Consider the following 26,810-nt stretch of genomic DNA (forward strand, 5'->3'; position numbering starts at 1 on the left):
CGGCGGGGATGGCGAGGCGCGGAGCCGGGGCGGTGACGATAGCAGCGAGTCCACCATTGGACGAGGAGCCCTGAGGGACGGGCCAGCCTGGTGAACAAGGAGATAGCGAGGCGGGTGGCCCCGAGAGAGCGAGGGCAATGGAGGCCAACATGCCGAAGCGGAAGGAGCCTGGCAAGTCCCTGCGCATCAAAGTCATCTCCATGGGCAACGCTGAAGTGGGAAAAGTGAGTACTGCGCTGGGAGGGGCGGGACCTCAGCGCGGCGGGGCGACGTGCCCATTGGCTGGGAGGGCGGCCACTCAACTGCCCGGGGCCCGGCCTCCTCCCCGCCCCTGAGCAGGCCCGGGTCTCCTCCTAGGGGATGCGCCTCCGTGAGGAAAACTCTCCTGACCTTTTTGACCTTTGGTTGCCCCCCCTCCTCCTCCACTGACGTCACTCTCCATAAGAAGGCGTCTCCTGTGACCAATAACCCTTGAATGTATCCCCCAAAGAGTAAGGAGGCCTAGGTCCTTATGTCAGATCGTCTGCCTACTACCCTATCTGCCTTCTAGGTGACCTGTCCAGGACTTAGAGGTGGAGAATAAAAGTTGAATTACCCCAGCAGTTCTTGGGAGCCTAAGGGAGCTTACCGGGGTGCATGTGAGGATTGGAGTTTGTGAATGTTGCTCCGCGGACATGGAGCCCAGAATCTATTTTAAGAGCGCAACTGAGGGTAACATTTTTCGCAAGGGAAGTGCAATGGATGTCACGGAGCCTGCATTTTGTTTTGTGTATTGCTTTTGTTTTTTGTTTTTGTTTTTGTTTTTGTTTTCCGGTGGTGTCATCATATTCATTCTCTCAAAGCCTTCGTCCTACCACCTTTCTCTTGGCTGGCTCTAGTGGGTCCCCGCTGTAAGCTCTCCCATAGTTGGGGGGGGTTGCCGGGGGGTGGGGGCAAGAGGGACCAAAGGCCTTCTCCCAAGTGAATTCTAAACTTTCTCCTCTTCACCCAAATTGTCTCCCTTTCTGGGTAAGTGGAAGCTGTTGGTTAAGAACCCTCCAAGGTCATCAAATCAATGACAGAGACAGGATTAGAACTTGAGTCTTCACAGCCTATTGCAGTTCTCGCTCCATCATTGTATGCTGTGAAAATCAAAAGAGCCCTTAATGGAGGTGTTTAGGCCGGTGCTCTGCACGTTGTTGATGCTCAGTAAATGTTTATTAGTGTCTTTTCTTTCCATTTAGTAATATCCTGTACTATTTATGTATCTTTGTATATATATGTATTAACAGAAGTTCACTGAAACTCAACATTTAGTGAACACCAGCTATGTGCCAGGCATTAAAAAGAAAAGAATAAAGCCTTTAAAAGCTTTAATAGTGAGCTGGCTAAGTAAGCATGCATCACTTTTACCATTTTCCTGTGCCTAATGGTGCAACATTAAAAACAGCCCAGGGGCGCCTGGGTGGCTCAGTGGGTTAGGCCGCTGCCTTCGGCTCAGGTCATGATCCCAGGTCCTGGGTTCGAGCCCCACATCGGGCTTTCTGCTCAACAGGGAGCCTGCTTCCTCCTCTCTCTCTGCCTGCCTCTCTGCCTATTTGTGATTTCTCTCTGTCAAATAAATAAATAAAATCTTTAAAAAAAATAAAAAAATAAAAAAATAAAATAAAAATAGCCCAAAATGCCCAGTGTCACATTTTTTTTTAACATTGTTCTATATTTATTAGCCAATGCAATTAGACAAGAGGAAAAAAAATATGAGATATTGGAAAGGAGAAGACAAAATTATTATTATTTGCTATGATTATGATTATGATCATATCATTATTAATGATATGATTATTTATCTTGAAACCCAAAGAGAATTAACTGAAAAACTTTAAGAAACAATAAGAAAATTCAGTAAAGCAAAATTAATATGCAAAAATTAACAGCTGTCGTATATCAAATAGTATTTTTAATATATAATTGAGAAATTATTTTAATTTACAATAACAGCCAAAATAAAATGCCTAGGTTTAAACTTAAGAAGAAATAGGTAGGACCTATATAAAGAAAAATGTAGGGCGCCTGGGTGGCTCAGTGGGTTAAAGCCTCTGCCTTCGACTCAGGTCATGGTCCCAGGGTCCTGGGATCGAGGCCTACGAGGCCCACATCGGGCTCTCTGCTCAGCAGGGAGCCTGCTTCCTCCTCTCTTTCTGACTGTCTCTCTGCCTACTTGTGATCTCTCTCTGTGTCAAATAAATAAATAAAATCTTTAAAAAAAATGTAAAGCTCTACAAAGTGACATAAAATTACTTAGGCACATGGAAAGACATACTTTCCCCTTAATTAGGATCACTCAACATTTTAGAGATGTCTGTTCTTTAAAATAATCTACAAGAGTAATTCAATCCTAGTTAAAATACTAGTTAAAATAAAAATAGGGTTTCTTTTTCCCTTTCAAAACATAATAGAAAGTATTAAGGTCCTTATGAAAAATTAAATGTGAGAATAACTAAGAAAACTGAAAAAAAAAGGAAAACACTACCAGATAATAAAACACATTTTAAATTACTAAGTTTTTCCTATTGATGCTGAGAAGGTCATAGAGAGACATCAGTGGAATAGACTGGAGTCCAGAAATAAATCCAAGCACATAAGGAAATTCATAACAAATTTATAACAAATATAGTAAAGTGGTAGGAAAGTAGAGACCATTTAATAAGTACTGCTGGAACGACTATTTACTGTTTGGGAGTGAGGTGGATTCCTCTTGCATTGCTTTCTCAAAAATGAATTTTAGTTGGATCAAAGATTTAAATGTAACTTAAAAGAAAAAAAAATTGCCAGGGCACCTGGGTGGCTCAGTTGGTTAAGCATCTGACTCTCGATTTTGGCTCAGGTCATGATCTCAGGGTCATGAAATTGAGCCCCATGTCAGGCTCCATGCTGGGTATGGCGCTTCCTTAAGATTCTCTCTGTCCCCCGCCCCCCCCCCCCCCCCCCCCCCCCCCCCCCTTCCTCTCCCTTCAGGCACTCTCTCTCTCTCTCTCTCTCTCTCTCTCAAAAAAAAAAAAAGCCTTACTTATAAAAGTAACACATATTCAGTTTAAAGAATTTGGAAAATATAGAAAGATAAACAATTTTAAGTAAAAAATTAAGACATACCCTAGTAAATAATCTTTGGCTTAAAGGGCAAATCAAAACAAATGACAAAATAACTAGAAAGCAGTTAAAGAGTTTCTATACTGAAAACTTCAGGACAAAATTAAACCTGTAGTCAAAGGAAAACACATTATCTTATTCATTTCTAAAGAAGAGAGAGAGAAAAACTAAAGGAACTTAATGGTTTTACAACTTTGTGAGTGTACAAAAAAACCACTGAAGTGTATACCTTAAAAGTGTGAATTTTGTTATATGGTATATCTCATTTCAAAAGATTAAAGGAACTTAATACCTAAGACATTAGGAAAAGTCATGAAATAAACCAAAAGAAAGTTTGGAAAATTAAAATTAATAAAGAAAGAAAAGTGCCTTAAAAAATCTATTTAAGAAGAAAATAGAGAAAATGAAAAATTTCAAGATTAGTACTGAAAGGAAGACATAATCACATACTAGAAGAGATTAAAAGAATGACTAGGAAATATTACATCCAGTTCTGTAGAAGGACATTTGAAAATGTAGGGGAAATGAAGGACTTCCTAGCAAAATATAAATGACCAAAACTGACTCAAAAAGAAGTAGAAAACCCAATCCCTTAGTCACATAAGAAGAATTAGAAAAACAATGAAAAGATTTATCCTTCTAAAAGGTATCAGGATCAGATGACTTCATGAATAAGCTTTACTTAAGCTTATAAAACATATAATTTCAGTTACTTAAATAATTTTAAGGCAAAGAAAAAGGTGAACAGCTCCAGTTTATTATATGAAGTTGTGGTAACTTAACTAGCAAAACTTGATATAGTATCAAAACAGAAAAGTATATCCCAATTTCACAAATATAGAGAGATGTATAATTTCTTAAATATCAACAAATAGAATTCAGTAGTATATCAAAAATAATTCACTACTAGCAAGGAGAGTTTATCCCTGGAATGCAGACATGGTTCAATATTAAGAAGTTCGCCAACATAATTTGTTACATTAACTGACTACTGGAGAAAATTTTTTCAGTACTGGAAAAACATTTGATATAATCAAGTAGTCAATCCTAATAAAAACTTTAAGCAGAATCAGGATAAAATGAAACTACCTAAATATGAAAGACAATATTTATTATTAGCCAACAGCAAATATCATAGCAGATGGTACAATGCTAAATCTATTTCCATTAAAATTAGGTACGAAAAGGATACTTGCTATTTTCCTTTATTACTCAGCATTGTTTTAGAGGTTCTAGAAATTCAGTAAGAAAAAGGGGATTTCCAAGGGCTTAATCTTCTCTATGGGAGAATCCTGAAAGTTCTCTATGGTCTTTGTGTATATCTGATTCAGCTTTCTGCCTTGGCAGTCAACCTACTCCAAAGACCCAGTCCAGTTCTCGTCCTCTAGGGTCAGACTCTTTGTAACATCCAACTTTGAAGCTTGCCCTAATTTTAGATTTCCAGTTAAATTTAATAAATATTTTACTGTTAAATTAGTTGAATTGAGTTTTCAAATGTCCTGCAATATTGTATATACTTCTTGGAGTTTATTTCTCTGTCTTTTTTTTTTTTTTTAAGATTTTATTTATTTATTTGAGAGACAGAGATCACAAGTAGGCAGAAAGAGAGGGGGAAGCAGGCTCCCCGCCAAGCAGAGAGCCAGATGCAGGGCTCGATCCTAGGACCCTGGGATCATGACCTGAGCTGAAGGCAGAGGCTTTAACCCACTGAGCCACCCAGGCGCCCCACTTCTCTGTCTTAACAATAGACATGATAATCCCTCCAAGTAATCCGATACAGCTCTACTCCTTTTCATTTGTATATAGTCCACAATATGCAAGCATTCCTCCGTTGATAAGAATTCATGTCATTTCTAGCTTTTCCCCTACTACAAACAATGTTGCAATAAATACTCTGTGTGTGTGTGTGTGTGTGTGTGTGTGTGTACACACATAAATACTGGTTTTCTCATTTCTATAGACTAGATTTCCAGGGGTGGAATGCTGAGTTCAAGAGCATATTTTAAAATTTTCATAGCTATTGCCAACTTTTCTTCAAAAAACTGTGTTTCTATCAACAATATGGTATGGAGGTACCCTTTTTCCCATATCCCTGCCAACACAGGTGTTGTCATTCTTTTAATGACTCCCAGTCTGGTTAGTGAGAATTATTACTTTAATTTGCATTTCACGGATTACAGATGAAGTTGAGCACCTTTTCATATGCTTATTGGCTATTTGGATTTGCTATTCTGTATATTTATATTCCCTATTTATTTTTCTTTTGGATAATGTGTCTTATCAATTTTTCTGGTTCAGGGACATCAGAGATAATAACTTTTGCCAGTTACTAATATAAGTAATGAATATTTGTCTGGATATGTCATTGTCTTTTAATATTTTTACAAATATTTTGCCATACAATTGCTTTTGTTATTATTATTATTTCTTTTTTAAAAAAATTATTTATTTATTTGATAGAGAGACACAGCGAGAGAGGGAACACAAGCAGGGGGAGTGGGAGAGAGAGAAGCAGGCTCTCCGCTGAGCAGGGAGCCTGATGTGGGCTGTATCCCAAGACCCTGGGATCATGACCTGAGCCAAAGGCAGATGCTTAACTCACTGAGCCATCCAGGCACCCCATTATTATTATTTTTTATATACTCAGTTGTGCCTGTCCTTGCTTCCTTCCTTTTTTTTTTTTTTTAAAGATTTATTTATTTATTGGTGGGGTAGGGTCTGAGGAAGAAGCAGACTCTCCACTGAGCAGGGAGCACGATGAGGGGCTCAGTCCCTGGACTCCGGGATCACAGCTGAAGCCAAAGGCTTAACCAGCTAAGCCACCCCCACACTCCTGTCCTTTCTTTTATGATTTTTGAGTTTCCTTTCTTGGTTGAAAATGTTTCCCTAAGGTTGTACATATGTTGCACATTTCTTTTGCATTTGATCTTAGCCAAAGGGCCGAGAAGTGTTGGTGCACATTTTCTTCTGAAATTTTTGTTGTTTTATTTTTAAATTTTGAAATCACAAATTCATCTGAATTATTCTGTATTTAGAGAAAGGCCTAACTTGTGTAAGTAGCATTTTACCAAATAAGTCACTCTTTTCCCTTTATCTTTAAAGATTTAATTTATTTATTTGAGAGAGACAGTGAGAGAGAACATGAGAGGGAAGAAGGTGAGAGGGAGAAGCAGACTCCCCATGGAGCTGGGAGCCTGATGCAGGACTCAGTCCTGATAGTCCGGGATCATGACCTGAGCCGAAGGCAGTTGCTTAACCAACTGAGCCACCCAGTCGCCCATTTCCTCTTAACTTGAAATATCACCTTGTCACTTTTAAACTCTCTTCTTTTAATAGGATCTATTTCTGGGCTCTCTCTTCTGTTCTACTGACCTATTTGTTCTTATGCCAATATAATATTGTCTTGATTGGTTTCAGACTGTATTTTAATATCTATTAAGGTAGGTTCCGTCTTCTTTGTATTGTCCTGCCCCATTCCTCTTTTTCATATTTTGATTAGTTCTTCCCAGATAGTTGTTCTTTCGTATGAATTTTAGGAAAATTCTATTAAAAACAGAGTCCCAAACCTGTTAAGATTTTAACTGAATCTGTGTAAAAAAAAAAAAAAAGTACCTAAAAATCTATTTAAGAAAAATAGTGAGAGCAAAACATTCTCTCTGTATTTGTGTTATTTAACTTATAAGAGCTTATAAGAGCCTAAGGACCAGAAGCCCTATTTATGTAATAGGGAGTGGTTATTAATACAATTACTTAAATATGTGTCTTGTGAAATACTTATAACTAGTGTTTAAATAGTGTACTGTAGTTAAAGGACTGCTAGGCCTCTTAATCTCATGAATAATTTAGAAAAAGGCTATATTCATTTTCCCAAGCTATTGTGAGAGAAAATATTTGTGAAGTGCGTTCCAGCTATAAAATGCTTTTAAAAGTATAGCCTCTTAGCAGTAGTCACTCCGAAGAAATTTTTCCTTCAGTTCACAGTAAGCTTATTAACTGCTTTTTAAATTAACTGTCCTATTTAATTTAGGGTAACATTCATCGGGGAAGGATTTGAGCAAAATGAACTCCGTTACTAGCACTCCCAAGTAAATTGTAAGTTTCATGAGTGCTAAGGGTTGTTATTAATATACAAGTTGGTTTTCACTGGCACTGAGCAAATTTCAATGGCATGAGCGAAAAGATAGAAGTAAAATACCAGCGTTTGTTGTCCTCAAATAGTATGCCATCTAGCTGAAGAGATAATGTGAATATGTACATGCGAAATGATAACTTACAATACAAAGCCATGTATGACTGCTGGTGTGTGTGTGTGTGTGTGTGTGTGTGTGTATTAGTATGTGTGTAAAGTATTGGAATAGTTCAGATGCAGGCAAGATCTCTTAAAACCTGGAGCTCAGAGCTTAAACTGGGCCTTAAAGGACAAGTGAAGATTTGGAAAGAAGGGAGAAAGCTCATTCCAACTAGAGGGCAAGTCATGACAAAAGCTAGGAAGTCAGGTGTCCAGGAGTTTTGCGGAAATGGAGAGTTTGTATTAGAAGGGTTCAGACAGGGAATACAGATTAGGGCCAGATTATGGAGGACCTTAAATAAAGGACAAAGGAATTTGGGTTTCAAACTTGGCACTGAGAAACCACTGACGATTTTTGAGTTAGGGAAGTGAAAAATGTCAGTGTTGTGCCGTATTGACTGAGGTTGGGAGGAAAGGAAGGCAGAAAGACCAATAAAGAATTTCCTACCGGGGTGCCTGGGTGGCTCAGTGGGTTAAAACCTCTTCCTTCCGCTCAGGTCATGATCCCGGGGTCCTGAGATTGAGCCCCGCATCGCATCGGGCTCTCTGCTCAGCAGGGAGCCTGCTTCCTTCCTCTCTCTGCCTGCTTCTCTGTCTACTTGTAATCTCTGTCTGTCAAATAAATAAATAAAATCTTTAAAAAAAAAAAATTTCCTACCGTTGTCTAGTAGATGATGAGAATCTAAACCCAAAAGGTATAAGTGGGAATTGGAATGAGAAGGAGGCAGGAAACCTTCAGAAGGTTTAGAAAGGCTCAGAATCAAACATGGCTTTAATATTCTGATCCTCTATGTTTGGGAAAATGGTGGTATTAACAGAACCAGGATGTCAGCAGGATGAACTGTTTTTATGTGTAGGATTAGGCCATTTTGGGACATGTCGAATTTGAGGTAACAGCAGGACACCCAAGTAGAAAGTAGTCTTAGTATTGAAGGTATAGATGTGCTTTTGAGAAGGGAGGTCAACGCTAAACGTTTTGGTGGTATTGTTGAAAGCATAAGAGTAAGTCTTCAAAAGAAAAGAGCACAAGGATGGAGAACTAAACTGAAAACATGTTTGGTGTTAGGGAAGAATATTTAAGTAATTTTTCCTTGAAATTTTCACTTTTAGCATTTGTTTTGGTTCTTTGAAAATGCTTTCTCTCTCATTGTGGTGAGTGAAGAAACCATGATGAAGAACTGTGCTTATTTTGTATGTTTCCAGAGTGTATTTACTAAAAGCCTGTATTTTTTTTTACCTTTTTAGAGCTGTATTATAAAACGATACTGTGAGAAAAGATTTGTGTCTAAATATCTTGCAACCATTGGAATTGACTATGGAGTCACAAAGTAAGTACATCGGTTTTTTGGGCTTGTAAGTTACATAGACCTTTGAACTCCTATAAAATGATGTGTCTTGAAATAGGTAATCTGAAAATAAATCAGGAAAGATAGGAATAAGAGACCTTTACAGAAATGTAGTGATCATATAATTTGTTCATCACCGACCACATTCTTTTTTGCCGGGCCCTCCCTTAGGTATAGGTTCTACAACAATGAGCAAGTTAATATAAAGCCCAATTGACAGATATGCCTTTTTATGACACACGTTTGTATAAGTGGGTCCTATTAGCAGATGTGTTTGTAGAGCATTTTGAGATACTCTTTCTGAAAAGTCTAAATATTATGTGGAAAATTTTCTACCAGACGGCATCATTTATTGGTTTATGATCTTTATAGCCTATTGGTATCTAGAAAATGATCTGGGAGAAGTAGAACTGGGAAGAAGTGGGGATTTATCTGGAGATGACTTGGGGTGGGTTGAGCTTGGGGAGATAGGATTACATTAGCAGGAAATAATACTGCCAGTGCATAGAATCGAGGTACACAGCACTCTCCCGGAAGGTGGAGTTTCAGGGACTTACTATTCTGGCCCTAATCTGCCTCTTCTTCCCTCTTGTTTCATTCCTTTACACACTTTACCCTCCCTCCACACTACACCACTGTCCTCATATTTTTCTTGTCTCAGTGCCATTATTTATTCTGTCCACCTGAAATGTCCTTTCCCCTCATCTCTCCATCTGTCAGACTTTCCAAGATGTGAAATGGTCTTGTTTCATGAGGACTTGGAATACCTCCTTTATTAGTGAGGACTCTTTTTGGTTGCAAACGACAGAAATATTAAACTTTTTCTATGCTGTTTATGGTACTTAGAATAAATTGCCACATGTCATTATTTTTATATGTTAAATGTCTCCTGCTAGATTATAAGCTCCACGAAGAAGGGGCTATTAGTATAAATCATCCCCAAGTGCCTGGTACAGTGCTTGTACAGAGTAGATACTCAAAAACTATGTATTATTAGGTAGGATAGGACAGAAGAGGAAGTTTGCAAGATTAAATATGAGGGCAGCTTTCAAGAAGGTGGACAAAGTGGTGGGTGTATCTGTACTTCAGGACACAGAGTTTCATCAGTGATATGGCAGGAGATCCTGTTTCAGGTGGTTCTGTTTTAAATCCATATAAGTAGCTAATTTATTCTCCTAAGAAATGAGTATCACCATATTATACCATAGAACTGTTGTCGTTTAGTCAACAGACTCTTCTATTTTGGGCTGAAAGTTTTTGGGAGAAAGATGGTTGTCCCATGGTGAATCAGGAGACTATAACTGAGAGCAACCCAAGTCAAACCAGCCCAAGCAAAATAATAATAATAGTAATAATAAGCATAAATAAAGGATATTAATAAATTCACATAATCCAGTTATAAGGATGCTGGGCTTAGAGATGGCTGGAAGAACCAGGGACAGAATAGAGCCAGATCGTTTACTCCATCTCTCTCCACCTTATAGCTTCCTCTACATGGCTTCCAGCAGATCTCAGACTCACAGTGTGAATGTTACTTCCAGAGAGGGACCGAAGTTAGTATTCCAAGTTTAAAAATCCCAGGGAAGGGGTGCCTGGGTGGCTCAGTCGTTGAGTGCTGCCTTCAGCTCAGGTCATGATCCCCGGGTCCTGGGATTGAGCCCCACATCAGGCTCCCTGTTCAGCGGGAAGCCTGCTTCTCCCTCTCCCACTCCTCCTGCTTGTGTTCCCTCTCTTGCTGTCTCTCTGTCAAGTAAATAAATAAAATCTTAAAAAAAAAAAAAAAAATCCCAGAGAAGGTTTGATTGTCCAGGTGGGGACAGGTGCGTTTCCCCAGCTCAGTTGGCTATGGCCATCAGAGTGGGGTCACTAAGAACATAGAGCCAAACCCATCTGAACCACAACCACAAGAGGAAAGGGGAATACTCTGGGGTAGTCAAAATAATAGATACCCATTCCATCCTCCCTGTTTCCAACATGGTGAAGCTCAAATTCCAGCATGCTGAAGAATTACTTGTAGAGTTTGTAAAAATGCAGATTCCTAGGACCTGCCCACCAAGATTCTGATTTGCCAGGTCTGAGATGGGGCACAGGAATCTGCATTTTTAACAGTCTCTCATAATAATGATACAGGTGGTCTTCAGGCCATAATCTAGGAAAGCACAACCTTGAGGTAATGAATTACCATTTTTCTTAAAGTAATTGCCTCTCTCTGGCATCTGAATTAAATTAACCTCTTTGAGTTTCAATGTGTGAATACATTTTTGACTTTATGGCCTTATTTACATCCCCTGTCAGCTGCTATCTCTTTAAGGCAATATTTTCTAGTATAAATTATTATACCAGATCTTCTCCAGATGCTCTCAGGCTCTGTTGTTATTTTGTTTTGCTGTTCTCACATCCTCTTTTGTAAGATGGATCCTGATTTCACAGATGTTAAAATGAAAGCAAATATGCGTTTTGGAATTGATGAAATATGGTAGAAAATTCAGGAATAAAGAAATGATTAGTGGTTAGCTTAATTTAAGTCTACAAGTAATATAAAACAACTGTAGGAATTATGATTTCAGAATAGAAAGTGGATATTATAGATACGGACAAGGGGATAATAACAATAAACAAACCAGGAGGTAGTACAGGGACAATGAGAGCAAGTACCGATGTCCTTGTATCCTGGAGGAGGGGTTCATGTCAATGCTGTGTAAACTGAAACATGTCACTTAAAAACATAATGATTCTACCCTGTTAATTTATTGTGAATAATTCCTATTCTTAACTTAGAGGGATCTTTTAGGAAATATTTCTTCTGATGAGGAAATGTATTTAAAGTTCAATAATTCTAGTTCACTTCAGTTCCCTTTTCTTTTGTTAAATTCAGTAACAAATACATTTCATACTTTTTATTTTATTTTATTTTATTTATTTTATTATTTATTCATTTGATAGATAGAGATCACAAGTAGGCAGAGAGGCAGACAGAGAGAGAGGAGGAAGCAGGCTCCTGGCTGAGCAGAGAGCCGGACGTGGGGCTCGATCCCAGGACCCTGGGATCATGACCTGAGCCGAAGGCAGAGGCTTTAACCCGCTGAGCCACTCAGGCGCCCCTCATACTTTTTATTTTAAAATAGGGTAATCCCATTTTTATAAAAAAAAAATACTTATGCTCATCAGTCATATCTATGCATAGAAGACTGTAGTGATGTTCATCTATATTGACGAAGGTTTTTTCTGGGTGATAGGATTTGGGATAAATTTTAAACTTTCATCTTTGTATTTTTCTTTAGTGTTTGAAATACTTACAATACTACATTAATTTATTTACCAGTAGTGATTTTTCTGGAAAAAAATAAAAAGGACAAGATGCAAATATGCTACCACATTGAATAGTATTTAATTCTAATATGAATGGTTGTCATTTTTCCTTTTTGTTCTTTTCTCTATTTAAAAATTTTGAAACCGGGGCGCCTGGGTGGCTCAGTGGGTTAAAGCCTCTGCCTTCGGCTCAGGTCATGATCCCAGGGTCCTGGGATCGAGCCCCACATGGGGCTCTCTGCTCAGCGGGGAGACTGCTTCCTCCTCTCTCTGTCTCTGCCTGCCTCTCTGCCTACTTGTGATCTCTGTCTATTAAATAAATAAATAAAAATCTTTTAAAAAAAAATTTTTTTTGAAACCAAGTTGACTTGCTTTTGCTCAGTGAAGATCACACACTTTAGTTATTGTTCTGCGTGGTAACCCAGCATAACCACTAGTAATTAAGATGTCTTCTTAAGTGACATAAAATATTTTGTTTTCCTTCCTCTCAGTCCTACTTGCCCACATCAGTTTTCTTAGTTCCATGGTAATAGCCACCATTTGTTAGTTAAGGGGTATGGACTAAAGTATCTTGAGGTAAGCTGAAGGTAAATTAGGTGCTTATTACGGTGGGCTCAGTGTTCTGAAAATACGGAGGGCAAGATGATCTGCCCAATTACCAGCTTCTGTTGTACTGATTATCTATTATCAAGAAGAGGCACTAAGAAAGCCTCTTTTAAATTTCATACACATACCTTTTTAAAATTAATAAATGACATAGATGATTTCAATGGGAATACAGAAGCCATAACCTTCTTTGGAATTGTTTCCATTTGAACATTTCAGGGTACAAGTCAGAGACAGAGAAATCAAAGTTAACATCTTTGATATGGCTGGCCATCCCTTCTTCTATGAGGTAAGAAAGACTTTTTGAGAAAATCTGTGTCCAGTATTGTCAGTGGGTTAGGGAAAGATCCCGAGTTAGTAGAAACTACCAGTATGCAAATCATGTATAAAATTAGGTGAATTTAGCTGGTGGGTGTGGCTTCCTTTCTGAGCCTTAACTGAATGGAAACTTGTTGGTCTTTTGTTCCATCCCCTTAGATAGTGGTAGGAAATTCCATTGCTAATGTTTCAAACAATTAGATAAGACATTTTAAATTTCAAAGGACTGTTGCTTTTATGCTTTATACCTTCCTGATCGATGGCCGCCATTCATTCACTGCATAGCAGTGTGCCAGTTTGGACGCTGGTAATACACAGTCCCTGTCCTCGTGGAACATAAATATGTCAAAGAAGACAGATGTTAAACAAATGACAGAATGCTTGGGAGCATTTAACATCTAGCCTAGTATCTGGGAGGACAGGAAGTCTTGTTGAAGGAAGCAACATTTAAAGTAAGCTTTGATGGATAAGTAAGAATTACGTGGATGGGTGGGAATCCAGGGATGATGTGATACACAGGATAGTTTTGAGTGATACAGACTGTAATAGTTTGGAGAATGAATGTCTCTTATGATGGGCTCACACTGCCTCACAAGTTCATCCTTTTCACTGTTAAAAACTTTAGATTAACAACTCCCTTTTGAAGGCTGCGTTCCTTTGACTTTCACTATTGATCTTGGCCTTGTTTTTAGAACAACATAGACTGAGTCTGTGCTTCTACAATGGAACCTTTCTAATATTTGTTAATCCGCTCCTTTTCAGGTAAAATATTTTCTAGTCCTGCCCCAGCTAGGCTTCTCAACATCCTTTGTAGATAACCTCTAGTTAGCTAATGGGGAGATGACAACTGAGCACAACATTCCAGATACTGTCTAGTGAAAAACACTGAGTGTTCCTTTACTTTCTGTCATTAGACACTAGACGTCTTATCAATGCAAACTGAAATTACAATAGCTTTTCCCCCCAGCAGCTCAAAAAGATAACAGTATAATTAATAGAAGCTTCTTGAAATCACCAATTCTGAAGTAATTTTTCTCTGAATAGCTTCGATTTTTTCTTCTTTGTCAAATATTTACTTGTCCATAGCTCAAACCCTCTTTTTTGACAAGACCAAAGCCGTCTTCTCCCTAAGCCCCAAACTGACCAAAGTATATTTTTGCTCGGCACACAGCGGGTGAAGTGTCCATAGCCATTGTCATGTTCCCTGGCTTCCCCCCATCCTGGAGGCCTGTCTTCCATTGAAGCTACTACTGTCATCTGTCCTCTCGACAGGTTTACCCAAAGGGCCTACTGAGAGAGGCCTGTCTGCTTAGCATGTGAGAGAGCACTCTCAGAGGAAAGTGTCAAAGAGAGGACTGCGAGGGAATGCCAGGCCTGTGTCTTAACAGCGATTTTGCTTCCACTGATGCACACATCATTCTGGGACTTGCTGGTATGAGTTAGACAGTCTGTAGAAAATTCTTGAGGCCCGAGTGATATTAAACTAACAGCTTTCTGTGGCCTACAAGCTAGAAAGTTTGCCATCCCTGCTCTAAGAAATAATCCCAATTCCCTTAGCATCCTATTTAATTAAACTTTGGATGCTGCAAGACTTCCAGGACTAACATCAGAGAGCTGTCTTGGGAGCTGAGAATAAGAGAGCTGTGGGGGACCATTGAGGCTTCTCCTTTTTTATTTTACAGATGGGAAAACCAAAGCTGGAGGTGGTAAAACCACTTACTCAAGATTACAGAGGGAGCCAGTTGCTGAGCCTAGACTTGAACTTGAGTCAGTTGAAAGAGAAATCCATGAGGCTTGCCTAAACCTCTATTTACACGCAAATCTCCCTCTGGATAGCATAATTTGCACTTTGAAATTCTTTGGCTTTTGCTTACATTCTCTACATTCAGCTCTTCTTGATTTAAAATGTCTTGAATACTTACACCTGGTGGGCCTGTTGGCTGACACAAAGACAGACATCTCAAGACACATGCCTGTCACTTGTGGCCTACTGGAAAAGGCAGCTGTGTATGCTACCAACTATAAAACCAGACAGGAAGTAATATGAGCACTACTAGAAGCACAAAGGCTGTGGTATTTCAGGGATACAGGGGTTAGATTCTGTTTGGCAGGGGTTGGGGGTTAGATGATAAGGTGTGGGGCAGGAAAAACTCCATGAAAGATGCAGTGTCATAGCTAAACTTGAAAGATTAAAGATAAAGAGGTGTCTGTTTCGAGACAGAGTTAGAGAGGCACAGGGGAGGTTTAGGGAATGAGAGATTATCCACTTTGAAGGACAGGAGGTAGGAGGAGGATAAGACTGGGAAGCTGGTGGGGGACTGATCGGAAACTTTCAACACCAGTTAAAAGAATTTGAAATTTAAGGGGTTGGCAGTAGGGAAACACTAAAGAATTTTTGAACCAGGGCTTTGAAAAGATAAATACGTAATGTGTATAATGTTGCTGGGGAGGTTACTTAGAAAATTCTTGCAGTAGTAGTCAAGAGGTAGTGTAATGTTGGCACATGGAAATGGAAAGGAAGTGACAGGTGCAGGAAATCTGGCAGAGGCAGGCCCTACAGGATTGTTTATACCTGCAGAGTGAAAAAGGAGAGGAGAGCAGCAAAGATTAACACTAGACTTTCAATCCACATGGCTCAGAGAATGGTGTGCTCCTTTCATCACTAGAAGTTCAAGGGAAGGAAAAGATTGGGAAGGAATAAGTTGGAGGGTTTCCTGTTGCACATATTGGATTTGAGATTCCAGTAAGACATTGAGCAGGGAGAGTCTAGAGTTAACTAGAAACGCAGGTCTGGAAGCACAGATGAAAAGGCTCACCTTGGAGCTTCTCCCAGTTGAAATTATGCAGGTGGTTATGTTGTCTGAGTTGGAAGGAAGGATTGAAAGAGAAAGGCTGCTGGTTTGGGATGGGATTAGGGGAATTACAGCAGCCAGCTGGAGTGGGAGCAATGGAGAGAGGAGGAGTTGGTAAGAGACCAGACAAGAAAGAGCCTGGAGAGCGTGGCGTATGGGAGCCAAGGCAGCAAGAATTTCAGGGAAGAAGGCAGAGGCCCATTTTCACTTCTGCAGGTAGGCTGAGGACCTTGAGGACTGAGGGGAGAAGACTCCTGCTGTTCATCACTTTAATTCTCTCTGATTTAATTGGTTTTAATTTAGGAGATAACTGCTTCTGTTTCTACAAATTAATAGACATTTGCCTTCTTGGCCCAGGCGTCTGTCTATACTCAGAAACCTAAATTTCATGCCTGATGTGTGTAAGAAGTCTTCATTTCTTGCAACAGACTGGTATGGGCATGTGCATACTGGAATCTCTGAGATGAATGAGTAATACATGGCCTCTGTCAAGGTTCTTACTGGAATTTTGGCCTGAAACCCCCGGTCTGTCAATGTTACTCCTCACCCACTCGACTTATCCTTCCTCTGCCACTTTCATGTGCCCTATACTTCGGGCTGCCTCTTCCTAGAATTATAGATATGCCCCAGAAGCGAGTTGCCATTTCTAGCCAAAATATCGAAGGTGGACCATCAGAGGAGGGTGAGAAAGGAAGGCAGAAGATGCAAATAGACATTGTTTCGCAGGCACCGTTAGGTGCTTTGCCTTCATCATCTCATATAATCCTCGGAACTACCCCGTGAAGGAAGTAGTACTGTCCCCATTTGATAGATGAGGCCACTGAGACGCAGAGAGGTTAAGTGATTGCCCAAAATCACACAACTACTAAGTAATAGTGACCCCAGATTTGACTCTAGAGCCATTACACCACTGGGGCTCTGCATTTGGAGTTCTGAAGTTAGTGTGGAGACCCTAGAGTCAGGGAAACTCTACCCAGCATCCCAGAGAGCCTGCTCCAGGCTCTGGTACATAAATGGCCGTACGTCTTGCTGATGCTCGTGTCATTTTTGCCTGAAGTTCTTCGTTCTTCCTGAGAAGAGCTTTTTTCTATAGAATTTGTGTTATTTTAAGATCTACTAACGAGAATTAAAGATGGATTGCCTCTAGGGAGTGGAGCTGGAGGTGAGAAGGGCTGAGGCAGGAAGCTGTTACGTTCATCACAAGACCTTGTCCTCATAGGGTTTTTCTTATCATGTTACTTTGATTTTATAAAAAGTCCTCTAAAGACCACTAGATATTGAGATACAATAGCAAATACTATGTATGCACAAAAGAATGCCCTTTGTTATGTTAATGACTGTGAGATATATTATAAAATCACAAAACCTCCAATTGCACATCTGTTCTTTTATGTGAAGGTTCGTAATGAGTTTTACAAGGATACACAGGGTGTAATACTGGTCTATGATGTTGGGCAGAAAGATTCCTTTGACGCCCTTGATGCGTGGCTGGCAGAGATGAAGCAGGATCTTGGACCTCATGGAAACATGGAAAATATTGTATTTGCAGTGTGTGCCAACAAGGTAACTGCTTTGGACATTGTATGCTCAACTTTCCGGATCCATTATGGGAAGAGTGCAGCTCTGAGTTTTGGGGAACAAATGAAAAAAAAAAAACAAAACATAAATTCCCATATGTTGGGGTATTTATCCATTTTTTTCTGGTGCTATACATGGGTAAGGGTATTAGTGACAGAGCAGGAGAAGGGGATCCTAATAATTACACTCTGGCCTTGATTAGAAAAGGGACAGTAATTAGGTGTGCAGTGTGGATTATGGAAAGGAATGGAAAGCAGATTTGAGTGTGGGAGTCATCATGAAGCCAACTTTCACAGAGGTGAATTTGAGGTGAGCAGTTTTCTTTGAGGATAAAGTGGGAAGTGCGGGAGCAGGCATTTGTCATTTTGCCACAGAAAATCAGTCTATGTTCTATATTGGCAATTTTTTGGGTCTCTTTTGGTCCTCGTAATTGTATATACTGGTGCTGGAGTTCATGTAAGAGTAGTTTTTGCCTCAGTAAAAGATTGACGAAGACCTCACAGGGCCTGTGCTAGTGGGTCAATGTTGGGGTCTTCTCTCTGTCCCCCGACTTTCTATTTCAGATTGACTGTACCAAGCACCGCTGTGTAGATGAAAGTGAAGGGCGTTTGTGGGCCGAAAGCAAAGGCTTCCTGTACTTCGAAACTTCAGCACAGACTGGAGAGGGAATCAATGAGATGTTCCAGGTAAGCTGGCATTGTTTTGTTTGTTCCGAGGCTGACCCTGCCAAATTTTAGTTTAAATTATGAGAAGCAAAAATGTAATAGGAATTTCTCATTGGAACAAGCTTGTTCTTTTCAGAAGCTGGTGAGAAAAAGATTGAGAGAGAGAGAGAGTGTGTGTGTGTGTGTGTGTGTGTGTGTGTGTGTGGTATCTGCCTGCTGTGTACTTGAGACCAGACCTGGCTGATCATCAGAATTACTTTGGGAAATTCTTAAAAATACAGATTTCCAGGCTCCAAAACTACTGGAAGCTTAGTGCTTGTGCTGGAGCTTGAGAATCTATATTTTGAAAAAGCTTTCCAGGTGATTCTGATGATCATCAAGTTTAACAACTGTTATTATATATTTACTTATAATAGAACAAAGATTTTCTTGAGAACCACCTTTGGTTAATGGTGTTACATTTGCATGAATAGGTAGATGGAAGGATTACTTTGGTGAAATTGCCTTGCCGTAGCTGATATAATCCTGTATTGCAAGGGCGCAGTTAGAGAATAGGAGCCTGGCGTTGCAGAGTCCAGCCAATCACACGTAAAAATAAGGTCTTATCCACCAAGTAGACAGTGGAAGGATGTACTCATATTGCAACCTGAATGGATGGTGATTTTTTAAAAAATTACTAATCTTTAATAATTTTAAGGGACAAGGTTTATTTATTTACTTATTTTTTTTTTTTTTAGAGAAGGGGTGGGGAGGGCCAGAGGGAGAGAAAGAATCTGAAGCGGGCTCCATGCCCAGCACAGAGCCCAATGCGGGCTTGACCTCACAACCCTGAGACCATGACCTGAGCTGAAATCAAGAGTTGGACACTTAATAATAACTGAATAACTTAAGTTATTCTTAATAAGTTAACTTAATTAACTAAATTCTTAATAAGTTAACTTAATTAATCTAAAATAAGTTAACTTAATAACTGAACCACCTGGGCGCCCAGAACAAGAACTTTTTTTTTTTTTTAAAGATGATTTTATTTATTTATTTATTTGTTTGTTTATTTATTTATTTTAGAGAGAGAGAGAGAGAAAAAGAGAGAGCATGAGCAGGAGGGGCACAGGGACGGGGAGAGAGAGATACTCAAGCAGACTCCCGAGCTGAGCAGGGAGCCTGACGTGGAGCTCGATCTCATGACTCTGAGATCACAACCTGAGCTGAAACCAAGATTCAGATGCTTAACCAACCGTGCCCCCAGGCACCCCCAGAACAAGGCTTTTTTAAAATAATAAATTATAAAGTCAACTCTTGATTATAGATACATTTGGAAGTAAGTGGTGACATGAATTATGCATTTTTTCTCTTATGAATATATCTTGATATTTTGGGAATTTTTAGCATTTCAAATAATGTAGCTATACTATAAAGAGTTGTTCTTGATTATTGAGTGGGATTTTATTTAATCTTTTATGCTGAATTTCTTTCTCTTAAGATGTCACTGCCCCTATTAGAAGACAGGTTTCATCCTTGGCTGACAGTTTGAATCGGGCATCATAGCTTCTGTTTCAAGACCAAATAGGGTTGATGTTGGCTTGCCACATCCTGTTCTATTGAGTACATGAACCTGTGTGAGTTTGTACCTACTTATGTGCAATAACGGTACTTGATCATTTGAATAGTGTTTTACTATTCTGGAGAAGTTTGCGTGTTTCATCTCATTTGAGGTTTAGTGTGTAGCAGGTTTTATTCTCATTTCAGATTTTATAACTTCTAAGAGTACTGAAGTGACTTGTCCAAGGGTATAAATAACGACTGTTGAAGATTAAATTTCTTTCAGCCCTTTAAAGATGTTGGTCCATTCTCTTCTGGCCTCTCTTGCAACTCATGAGATGTTAGTACCCATTCTTACTCGTTTTTTTGTTCATAATGTGTTGGGGATTTTTTCCCCTCTAGCCACTTTCAAGAGTTTTTCTTTATCTTTGGCTTTTGGCTTTGGACTGTATGACTAGATGTGATTCTCCTTATATCTATTCTGCTTGGTATTTGTTGAGTTTCTTGGAGAGCTAAGCGGGTGTTTTTTATCATTTGTTCAAAAATTTTTTAGTTTATTTTCACTCATTTCCTTCCTGGACTCCAGTTACATGTGTATTAGGCCATTTGATTTTGTCCCATAGTCCTTGAGACTGTTATTTTTCTTTCCTTTTTCTCTATTTTTTGGATCGCATAGTCTCTAATGGTCTTTCAGCTGCTTTTAAATCTGAGTGAATTTTTCAACTTGATACTTTTTAGTCCTAGGATTTGCATTTGATTTTCTTGTGTAGATCCTGGTTCTCTGCTGGGCTTCTCTATCTGTTCACTTCTTAAGTTTTCCTTTATCTCTTTGAAATATTTATAATAGCTCCTTTAAAGTCTTTGTCTGCTAAGTCCAATATCTGAATCATCTTGGGCCCAGTTTCTGTTGACAGCTTTTTTTTTTTTTCGCCTGACTATGGATCATATTTTCTTGTGTCTTTGTATGAATAGTGATTTTTGATTGAATACCAAGACACTGTGGATAATGCATTGTAGAGGCTCTAGATTCTTTATTTTCCTCAGCAGAATATTGGTTCTTATTTCAGCGGGCAGTTACCAACAGATTACATTGAATTTGCATGGGTTTGGTTTTTTGCTTTCATAGCAAGGATCTGAAGGAAGACCAAATTGTTGTCTAAGCCCTTCTAATTTGGTAGAACTCAGCCTTCAAATTCTGTCTCCTTTTAGACCTTGTCAGCTCTTGGTTTTCAGTTTTGTCAGGATGAGTTTACTACCAAGCCATAGTCTTTCTGTGGTATCTCAGCTAGATCCTCGGGATACTAATGAAATAGTAAGCAATGTCTGCACTCTAGCAAGGTCAAACTGTACTGTTCCTGGAATGCCTCTTCCTAAAGCACCACTAGACTCCTAGTATATTGGTTCTCTTCTCAATCGCATGGTCAGCCTCAGGTGATCTCACCCTGTGCATTTATAGCCTAGACCACAACTACAGATTAGTGGGGAACCGTCACATGGACTTCTGGGGCCCAATCCTGCCTTTCTCCTTCCTCTCCAATGCCTTGCTCTGCAGATTCCAGCCCCTTCAGGATCCTTAAACTCTGATCTCTTTCTCTTTCATTCAGTGGGACTGTGGGACTGCTCAGACCAGCTCTCTGAGACATGGCCAGGAAATGGGCTCCAGGTAGAAACTGAGGGGCAGCACTGTGCTTGCTGTTGTCCACTACCTGGAAATAGTTTCTTCCTCTGTCTGTCCATTTTCATAGTAGTTTATGGCAGGAGTTCTAGCCCAGTCCCTGTCACTCCATCATGGCTGGAACTCAGACATGGAATGTAAACAGACCCTTGATTTCAATTCTCCTATTCTGTACGCCACACCACAGCTGGCGCTTCTAAACCATGTGTGTTACGAGTGAATGCTTGTGTCCTCAGAGATCTGGGAGTGTTTATATTTTAGTTTAACTGATAAACTAGAAGAAAACCTCCTCACAAATCAGCACCGTCCTCACAAATCAGCCTTCTTGTTTAGGTTGTCAAGTCTATTAGCTATTACTGGAGATAAGAAGGAGGAGTCTAAGAGAAATGGAAAATTTTTGGACAATGACAGGAATTATAGACATATCTGAAAAAGAAGAGAGATTAAAAAGGAGATGGAGGGAAGAAGGGATGTGTCAATTTGAGAGCAGTATAGTGTATTAAATGAATCTTCTGAGCAAAGTTATCCAATAATAGTAACTGAACTATGAGCAGGATCAAAAAAGTTTTCGCTTTGAAAAACATAAAAAAAATGGGCAAAGAATCTGAACAATTTAGAGAAAAAGGAAAGGCACTAAGCATATGAAAAGACACTCAGTTTCACTTACAGAAACTTTAAATCCAAACTGTGTGCTACACATAGGTTTGGCAAAAGTGAAGCTGCGTGAGAATGCCCCATAGTGACAAGGGGACAGAGAAATAGAGTGTCGGACACTGTGATGGGGGTGTAAACTGGCACAGTCATTTTGCAGGACAGTTGTCAAAATCAAAAATTAAAATGCCTGTACACTGTTACTTAGTACTTCTCCTTTTAGGAATTTATCTGAAAGCAGCATCTCCACAAGTGTGCAAACACACACACACACACACACACACACGCAGTATTCATTAAAGCACTGTGTGTAATAGCAACACCTGGAAATAATTGACTTGTCAATTGGGGAACTAGGGAGTTGGTTAAATAAATTAAGATACAGTCACATAGTGAAATACTGAACAGTCATTAAAAAGGATGAGGAAAGTGTCTATATGCACTTTCTCTCTAGAGAAAGAGTCCAAGGTATATTTTTTTAAAGATTTTTTTTTTTTTTTAATGTAATCTCTATTCCCAGCATGGGGCTCGAACCCACAACGCCAAGATCAAGAGTTGCACGCTCTACCAATTAAAGCAGCCAGGTGCCTCTGTATTTTTATGTGAAAAAGTTTAAGGAGCTAAGCAGTATGTTTAATCTGCTTTCTCTTATGTCAGTGTTTAGTGTAGGGATGGATATACCAGTATTCTTTTTTTTTTTTTTTTTAAAGATTTTATTTATTTATTCAACAGACCAAGATCACAAATAGGCAGCGAGGCAGGCAGAAGCAGACTCCCCGCTGAGCAGAGAGCCCCATGCGGGGCTCAATCCCAGGCCCCTGGGATCACGACCTGAGCCGAAGGCAGAGGCTTTAATCCACTGAGCCACCCAGGTGTTCTGATATACTGGTATTCTGATAGAAAATTTTTCTGGGAAGATACTCAAAAAATATTAACAATGGTTACTTCTAGGAGAGGAACTCGAGGGGCAGGAAGACAGTTTTCATTTTACACTTTTATTTACTATTTGAATTTTTCTAACAGTGTTCACCTACTACCTTTTAACCTCAGGAGTGTTATTTGAGAGGAAGATTATGAGCCATTTGAAGTTTATTCCTTATACTTTTGTGTGTTAAAAAAATACACAAGGTGTGCATATACACATAAACACACATATAAGGTAAAAGAAAAAAACCTTCCAGACTATATATTTGCTTTATGGTGAATTTTAAGTTATTGTAATATATTAAAATTCTTTAAGTTATGCTTAAAGGAAATTCCTATTTTCATAAAATCAGTTCTCCTCTGGGATGATTTCTTTTTGCAGACCTTTTATGTATCCATAGTTGACTTATGTGAAAATGGAGGGAAACGTCCTATCACGAATAGCAATGCTAGTTTCACCAAAGAACAAGCAGACACCATTCGCAGAATTCGAAACAGTAAAGACAGTTGGGACATGTTGGGAGTCAAACCTGGGGCCTCAAGGTAAGCGGTGCTCTAGGATCTTAGTTCCAAGTTCTGTCCTGGGGAAAAACTCAGCTGTCAACATCATAGGTCTGATATATCTTCTTGTCATTGACTGGAAATATGAAGATGTGTGGAAATGCATTAGCTTATGTAATAACTTTTCTTCAGTGAATTAACTGAATGCCAGAGAAACAAAGTAGAGGACACAGTGGCCTGATGAAGGAGCTCTGCAGTGTATTTGCATGAATACTTTCGGTAATGGTGTGTTCTGCTTTTGTCTATGTTGAATAGGAGCCTTGAAGCAAATGTAACCTTAAAAAAATACCTTACAAAAGAGAAATCTTAAATCATAGAATTTTAGAAGAGGAAAAGGATATTAGCAGCTTCTCCAGACATTTCATTTTATAGGTGAGAAAACTGGAACTCAGCGAGACTAAACACATGTTCAAGGACCCTAGGAGTTAGTGGTAGAATTGGTTTTTGACCTTGAACACTGTGTGTCTGCCTGGCTCTGTCTCTTTCTATGGCCCTCAGAATCCTGCTAGGTCCTCGTCTGTGTATGAATTTATGTTAAATGGTTTTATTTTTAGCCAAAAGAAATATTTGGGAGGAAGACAAATACAATCACTATTCTTTGTTGCTTGTGCAAGAATAAATCCTTGTTCGGTATGATTATATAACTTTTAACAATAGAATGCTTCTGTTATTGTACATATTATGATTTTTATTGTAATTGTAAGCGTTCTCAGGTCTTTTTATTTTGCACCATAACTTTCCTCCCCAACCTTGTCCCTTTCTACTTTGTCACCTTGATTCACACACACACGCACACAAAAGTGCATGTTGAAACACCTTGTTGATACCAATGGCGTTAAGTTTCTCTTTTCCAGTTTGGTCTCCTAGCCTGTCTTCAGGCCCAGAAGGCGAGAGGGCAAGGGAAGAAGAAAACAGTTACTGGTCACCTCGACTTGCCAGGCCTTACAGAGAAGACTTTAAACACACGAACATTTCAGATGATCTTGTGTAAATAGCACAGTTAATTGGTGTCTTTTAAATGTCCTTTGAGATGTCCATAGTCTCATTCTAACATCTTCTGTTTACCTCCAAGGGAGATTGGCTCTAAAAGAAAGAAACTTATTAGTTAACTTAGTACAGTGTTTATTAAGGAAAAAGAAACTTCAGGTTCCTTATTTATTTACTATCTGTATTAATTGGAATCTACCAAAATATACAGGACTTCCACAAGTTCTCTATCACTGACCAATATAAACATGTGCTCCTCTTACCGCTCTTTCTCTGGGTCAATCGAACTAATTTTGTATGTCAGTGAGCACACTTGAACAGAACCTAGAAACAGTGTTTTGAAGTTATAAAGAGTTTTAATGTTTGTTCAGTGTCATGTTTACTGTTCTTGAACTTTAAGAAAATCTTCATCTTCAGCAGAATTAATGTATTTGTTACTTTGTAAATGTATTTGTTAATACATTTGTTATTTTGGTGAAGAATTCTGGCAATTCGGATTTCTTCAGAGAGGGAGAATATGATTCTTGTTAGCTAATATCAGAATTGTCTATGTAAAAAAGCCCCATGCATGTTTTAGAACAAGAGAATTCAAGGGGTGCCTGGGTGGCTCAGTTGTTAGGTGTCTGCCTTCAGTTCAGGTCATGATCCCGGGTCCTGGGATTGAGTCCCGCATTGGGCTCCCTGCTCAGCGGGAAGCCTGCTTCTCCCTCTCCTGTTCCCCCTGCTTGTGTTCCCTCTGTCACTGTCTTTCTCTCTGTTAAATAAATAAATAAATCTTTAAAGGGGAAAAAAAAAAAGGGAATAAGAGAATTCAGGATTTGTTTAAGAGCAGAAAGCAGAAAAAGCCTTAGAATACATGCCCCAAGCCTAGAGGACTATGAACATGGCCCTGTGACCTCAGTCCTTCCAAGTAGACACCCAAGACTTTCCATCACCTGCGAGACAATCACAGACCATCTCTCTAATTCAGAGAGCCGAGTAGAAATCCTTCTGATAAAACATAAAGGAGAAAAACTAGAACGTTTGGGAAAAGCACCATATCCAGGCTAATAGCATAACTGGAAACCTGAATTACAAAAAGGTGGTGGGAAATAAAACTATCCGGTAAGGACAGAACTACACCTGACCAGAGGAGGAGCTGGATACTTAGAAGCTTCTGGAGACCTAACACCAGAGGATGATGAAGAGCAGGGAGAGGGACAGGTGGTCTCCCAGAGCTCTCCTGGTCTTTGGGATTCACTTTACTGCCCCTTTCCTTTATGGGTAATGTTCCCTTCTCTTTTCTTTCTTCTTTGGTCTCAGGAGCTCGCTGGAGCTCTCCGGTACCCCCATCTGCAGTGTCCCTTTCTTGGTCAATGGTGTCACCATCTTCCCTGAGCCTCAGCATCCCCTTGACCCTCGAACTCATTTCAGCCCCTTTTCTTCCGTCTCCTCTACCTGTATGTCCAGCTCGTCACCTGCTTCTGCCGATTCTTTCTGTGTGTCATCCCTTAGCCTCCCTTGATCCAGACTCTTGTACTCGTGCTTGGCTTCTTGTAACAATCTCCTAACCTCGAAAATCAGCTTTCTCAGCACCTTTTTTGTCATGAAACTCTTACTGATGTCATTGTTTATCAAGTCTACTTTTTTGTTGTTGTTTTGATTTCAAGGCCCCTCCCTTACTGGTCAGTGCTTCCTGGCCAACTTTGTTTTTGTTACCCCCAGCAGTGTCCTCGTGGAACTTCATGCCACGGCCATGCTGTTCATAGTTCCTAGCTTCTGCTGGCTCTCTCCCGGTGGCTCAGTGTCTCCTCATCTCCTTCAGAACCCCACCGCACAGGCCTTTCCTGATCACCCCGTGCCCTCATCGCTTCAGACAGCAAAGATTTGCTGGATGCCTGCTCTGTGCCAAGGGCCTTTCTGTGGATCTTTCTTTTACCAGGCATTTTCTTGGTGTTTCAATACTTCACATTATATTTCTTTCTCTACTTGTCTATAATGTATTATTTACTTGTTTATTGTTTGTTTCCGAGTCCTTTAGTCCCACTTTTAAGAAAAGGTAGTAATGCAAGAGATATGATGTAAGTCCAGACATCAAACTGCCGTGGGCGGGGGCTGACCCTGTCGTTGACATAGAGCTTGGCTTCTTTCTCGTAGGGATGAAGTCAACAAAGCCTATCGGAAGCTCGCTGTGCTGCTTCACCCCGACAAGTGCGTGGCGCCCGGTAGTGAAGATGCCTTCAAAGCGGTGGTGAATGCCCGGACAGCCCTCCTGAAAAACATCAAGTAGGAAGTCAGAGAAAAAGACAAGTGCGGCCCTCAAGTATAAACTGACTGTCCCTAGAAGTGAAATAACCACCATGGATTTTTTTTTCTTTCTCCACAAAAATCTTACTGCTTTTTTCT

General features: G+C 39.6%; 1 protein-coding gene across 2 annotated transcripts; it reads left to right on the forward strand.

Moving 5' to 3' along the window:
* On the forward strand, positions 1-26,810 carry LOC111154096 (DnaJ heat shock protein family (Hsp40) member C27). Of its 2 annotated transcripts, XM_022513476.1 has the most exons (7): positions 1-224; positions 8,660-8,742; positions 12,895-12,964; positions 17,244-17,408; positions 17,987-18,109; positions 23,260-23,420; positions 26,562-26,810. In XM_022513476.1, the coding sequence occupies exons 1-7, from the start codon at positions 138-140 to the stop codon at positions 26,692-26,694; spliced, it is 822 nt and encodes a 273-aa protein (XP_022369184.1). In that variant the 5' UTR covers positions 1-137; the 3' UTR covers positions 26,695-26,810. The 2 variants fall into 2 exon arrangements, with proteins under 2 accessions (XP_022369184.1, XP_022369185.1); XM_022513477.1 differs by lacking the exon at positions 23,260-23,420 and having other exon boundaries at positions 138-224; positions 26,562-26,589.

This window comes from Enhydra lutris, unplaced genomic scaffold (genome assembly GCF_002288905.1).
Source record: "Enhydra lutris kenyoni isolate GAN:26980312 unplaced genomic scaffold, ASM228890v2 scaffoldscaffold35, whole genome shotgun sequence".
NCBI classification, from domain to species: domain Eukaryota; kingdom Metazoa; phylum Chordata; class Mammalia; order Carnivora; family Mustelidae; genus Enhydra; species Enhydra lutris.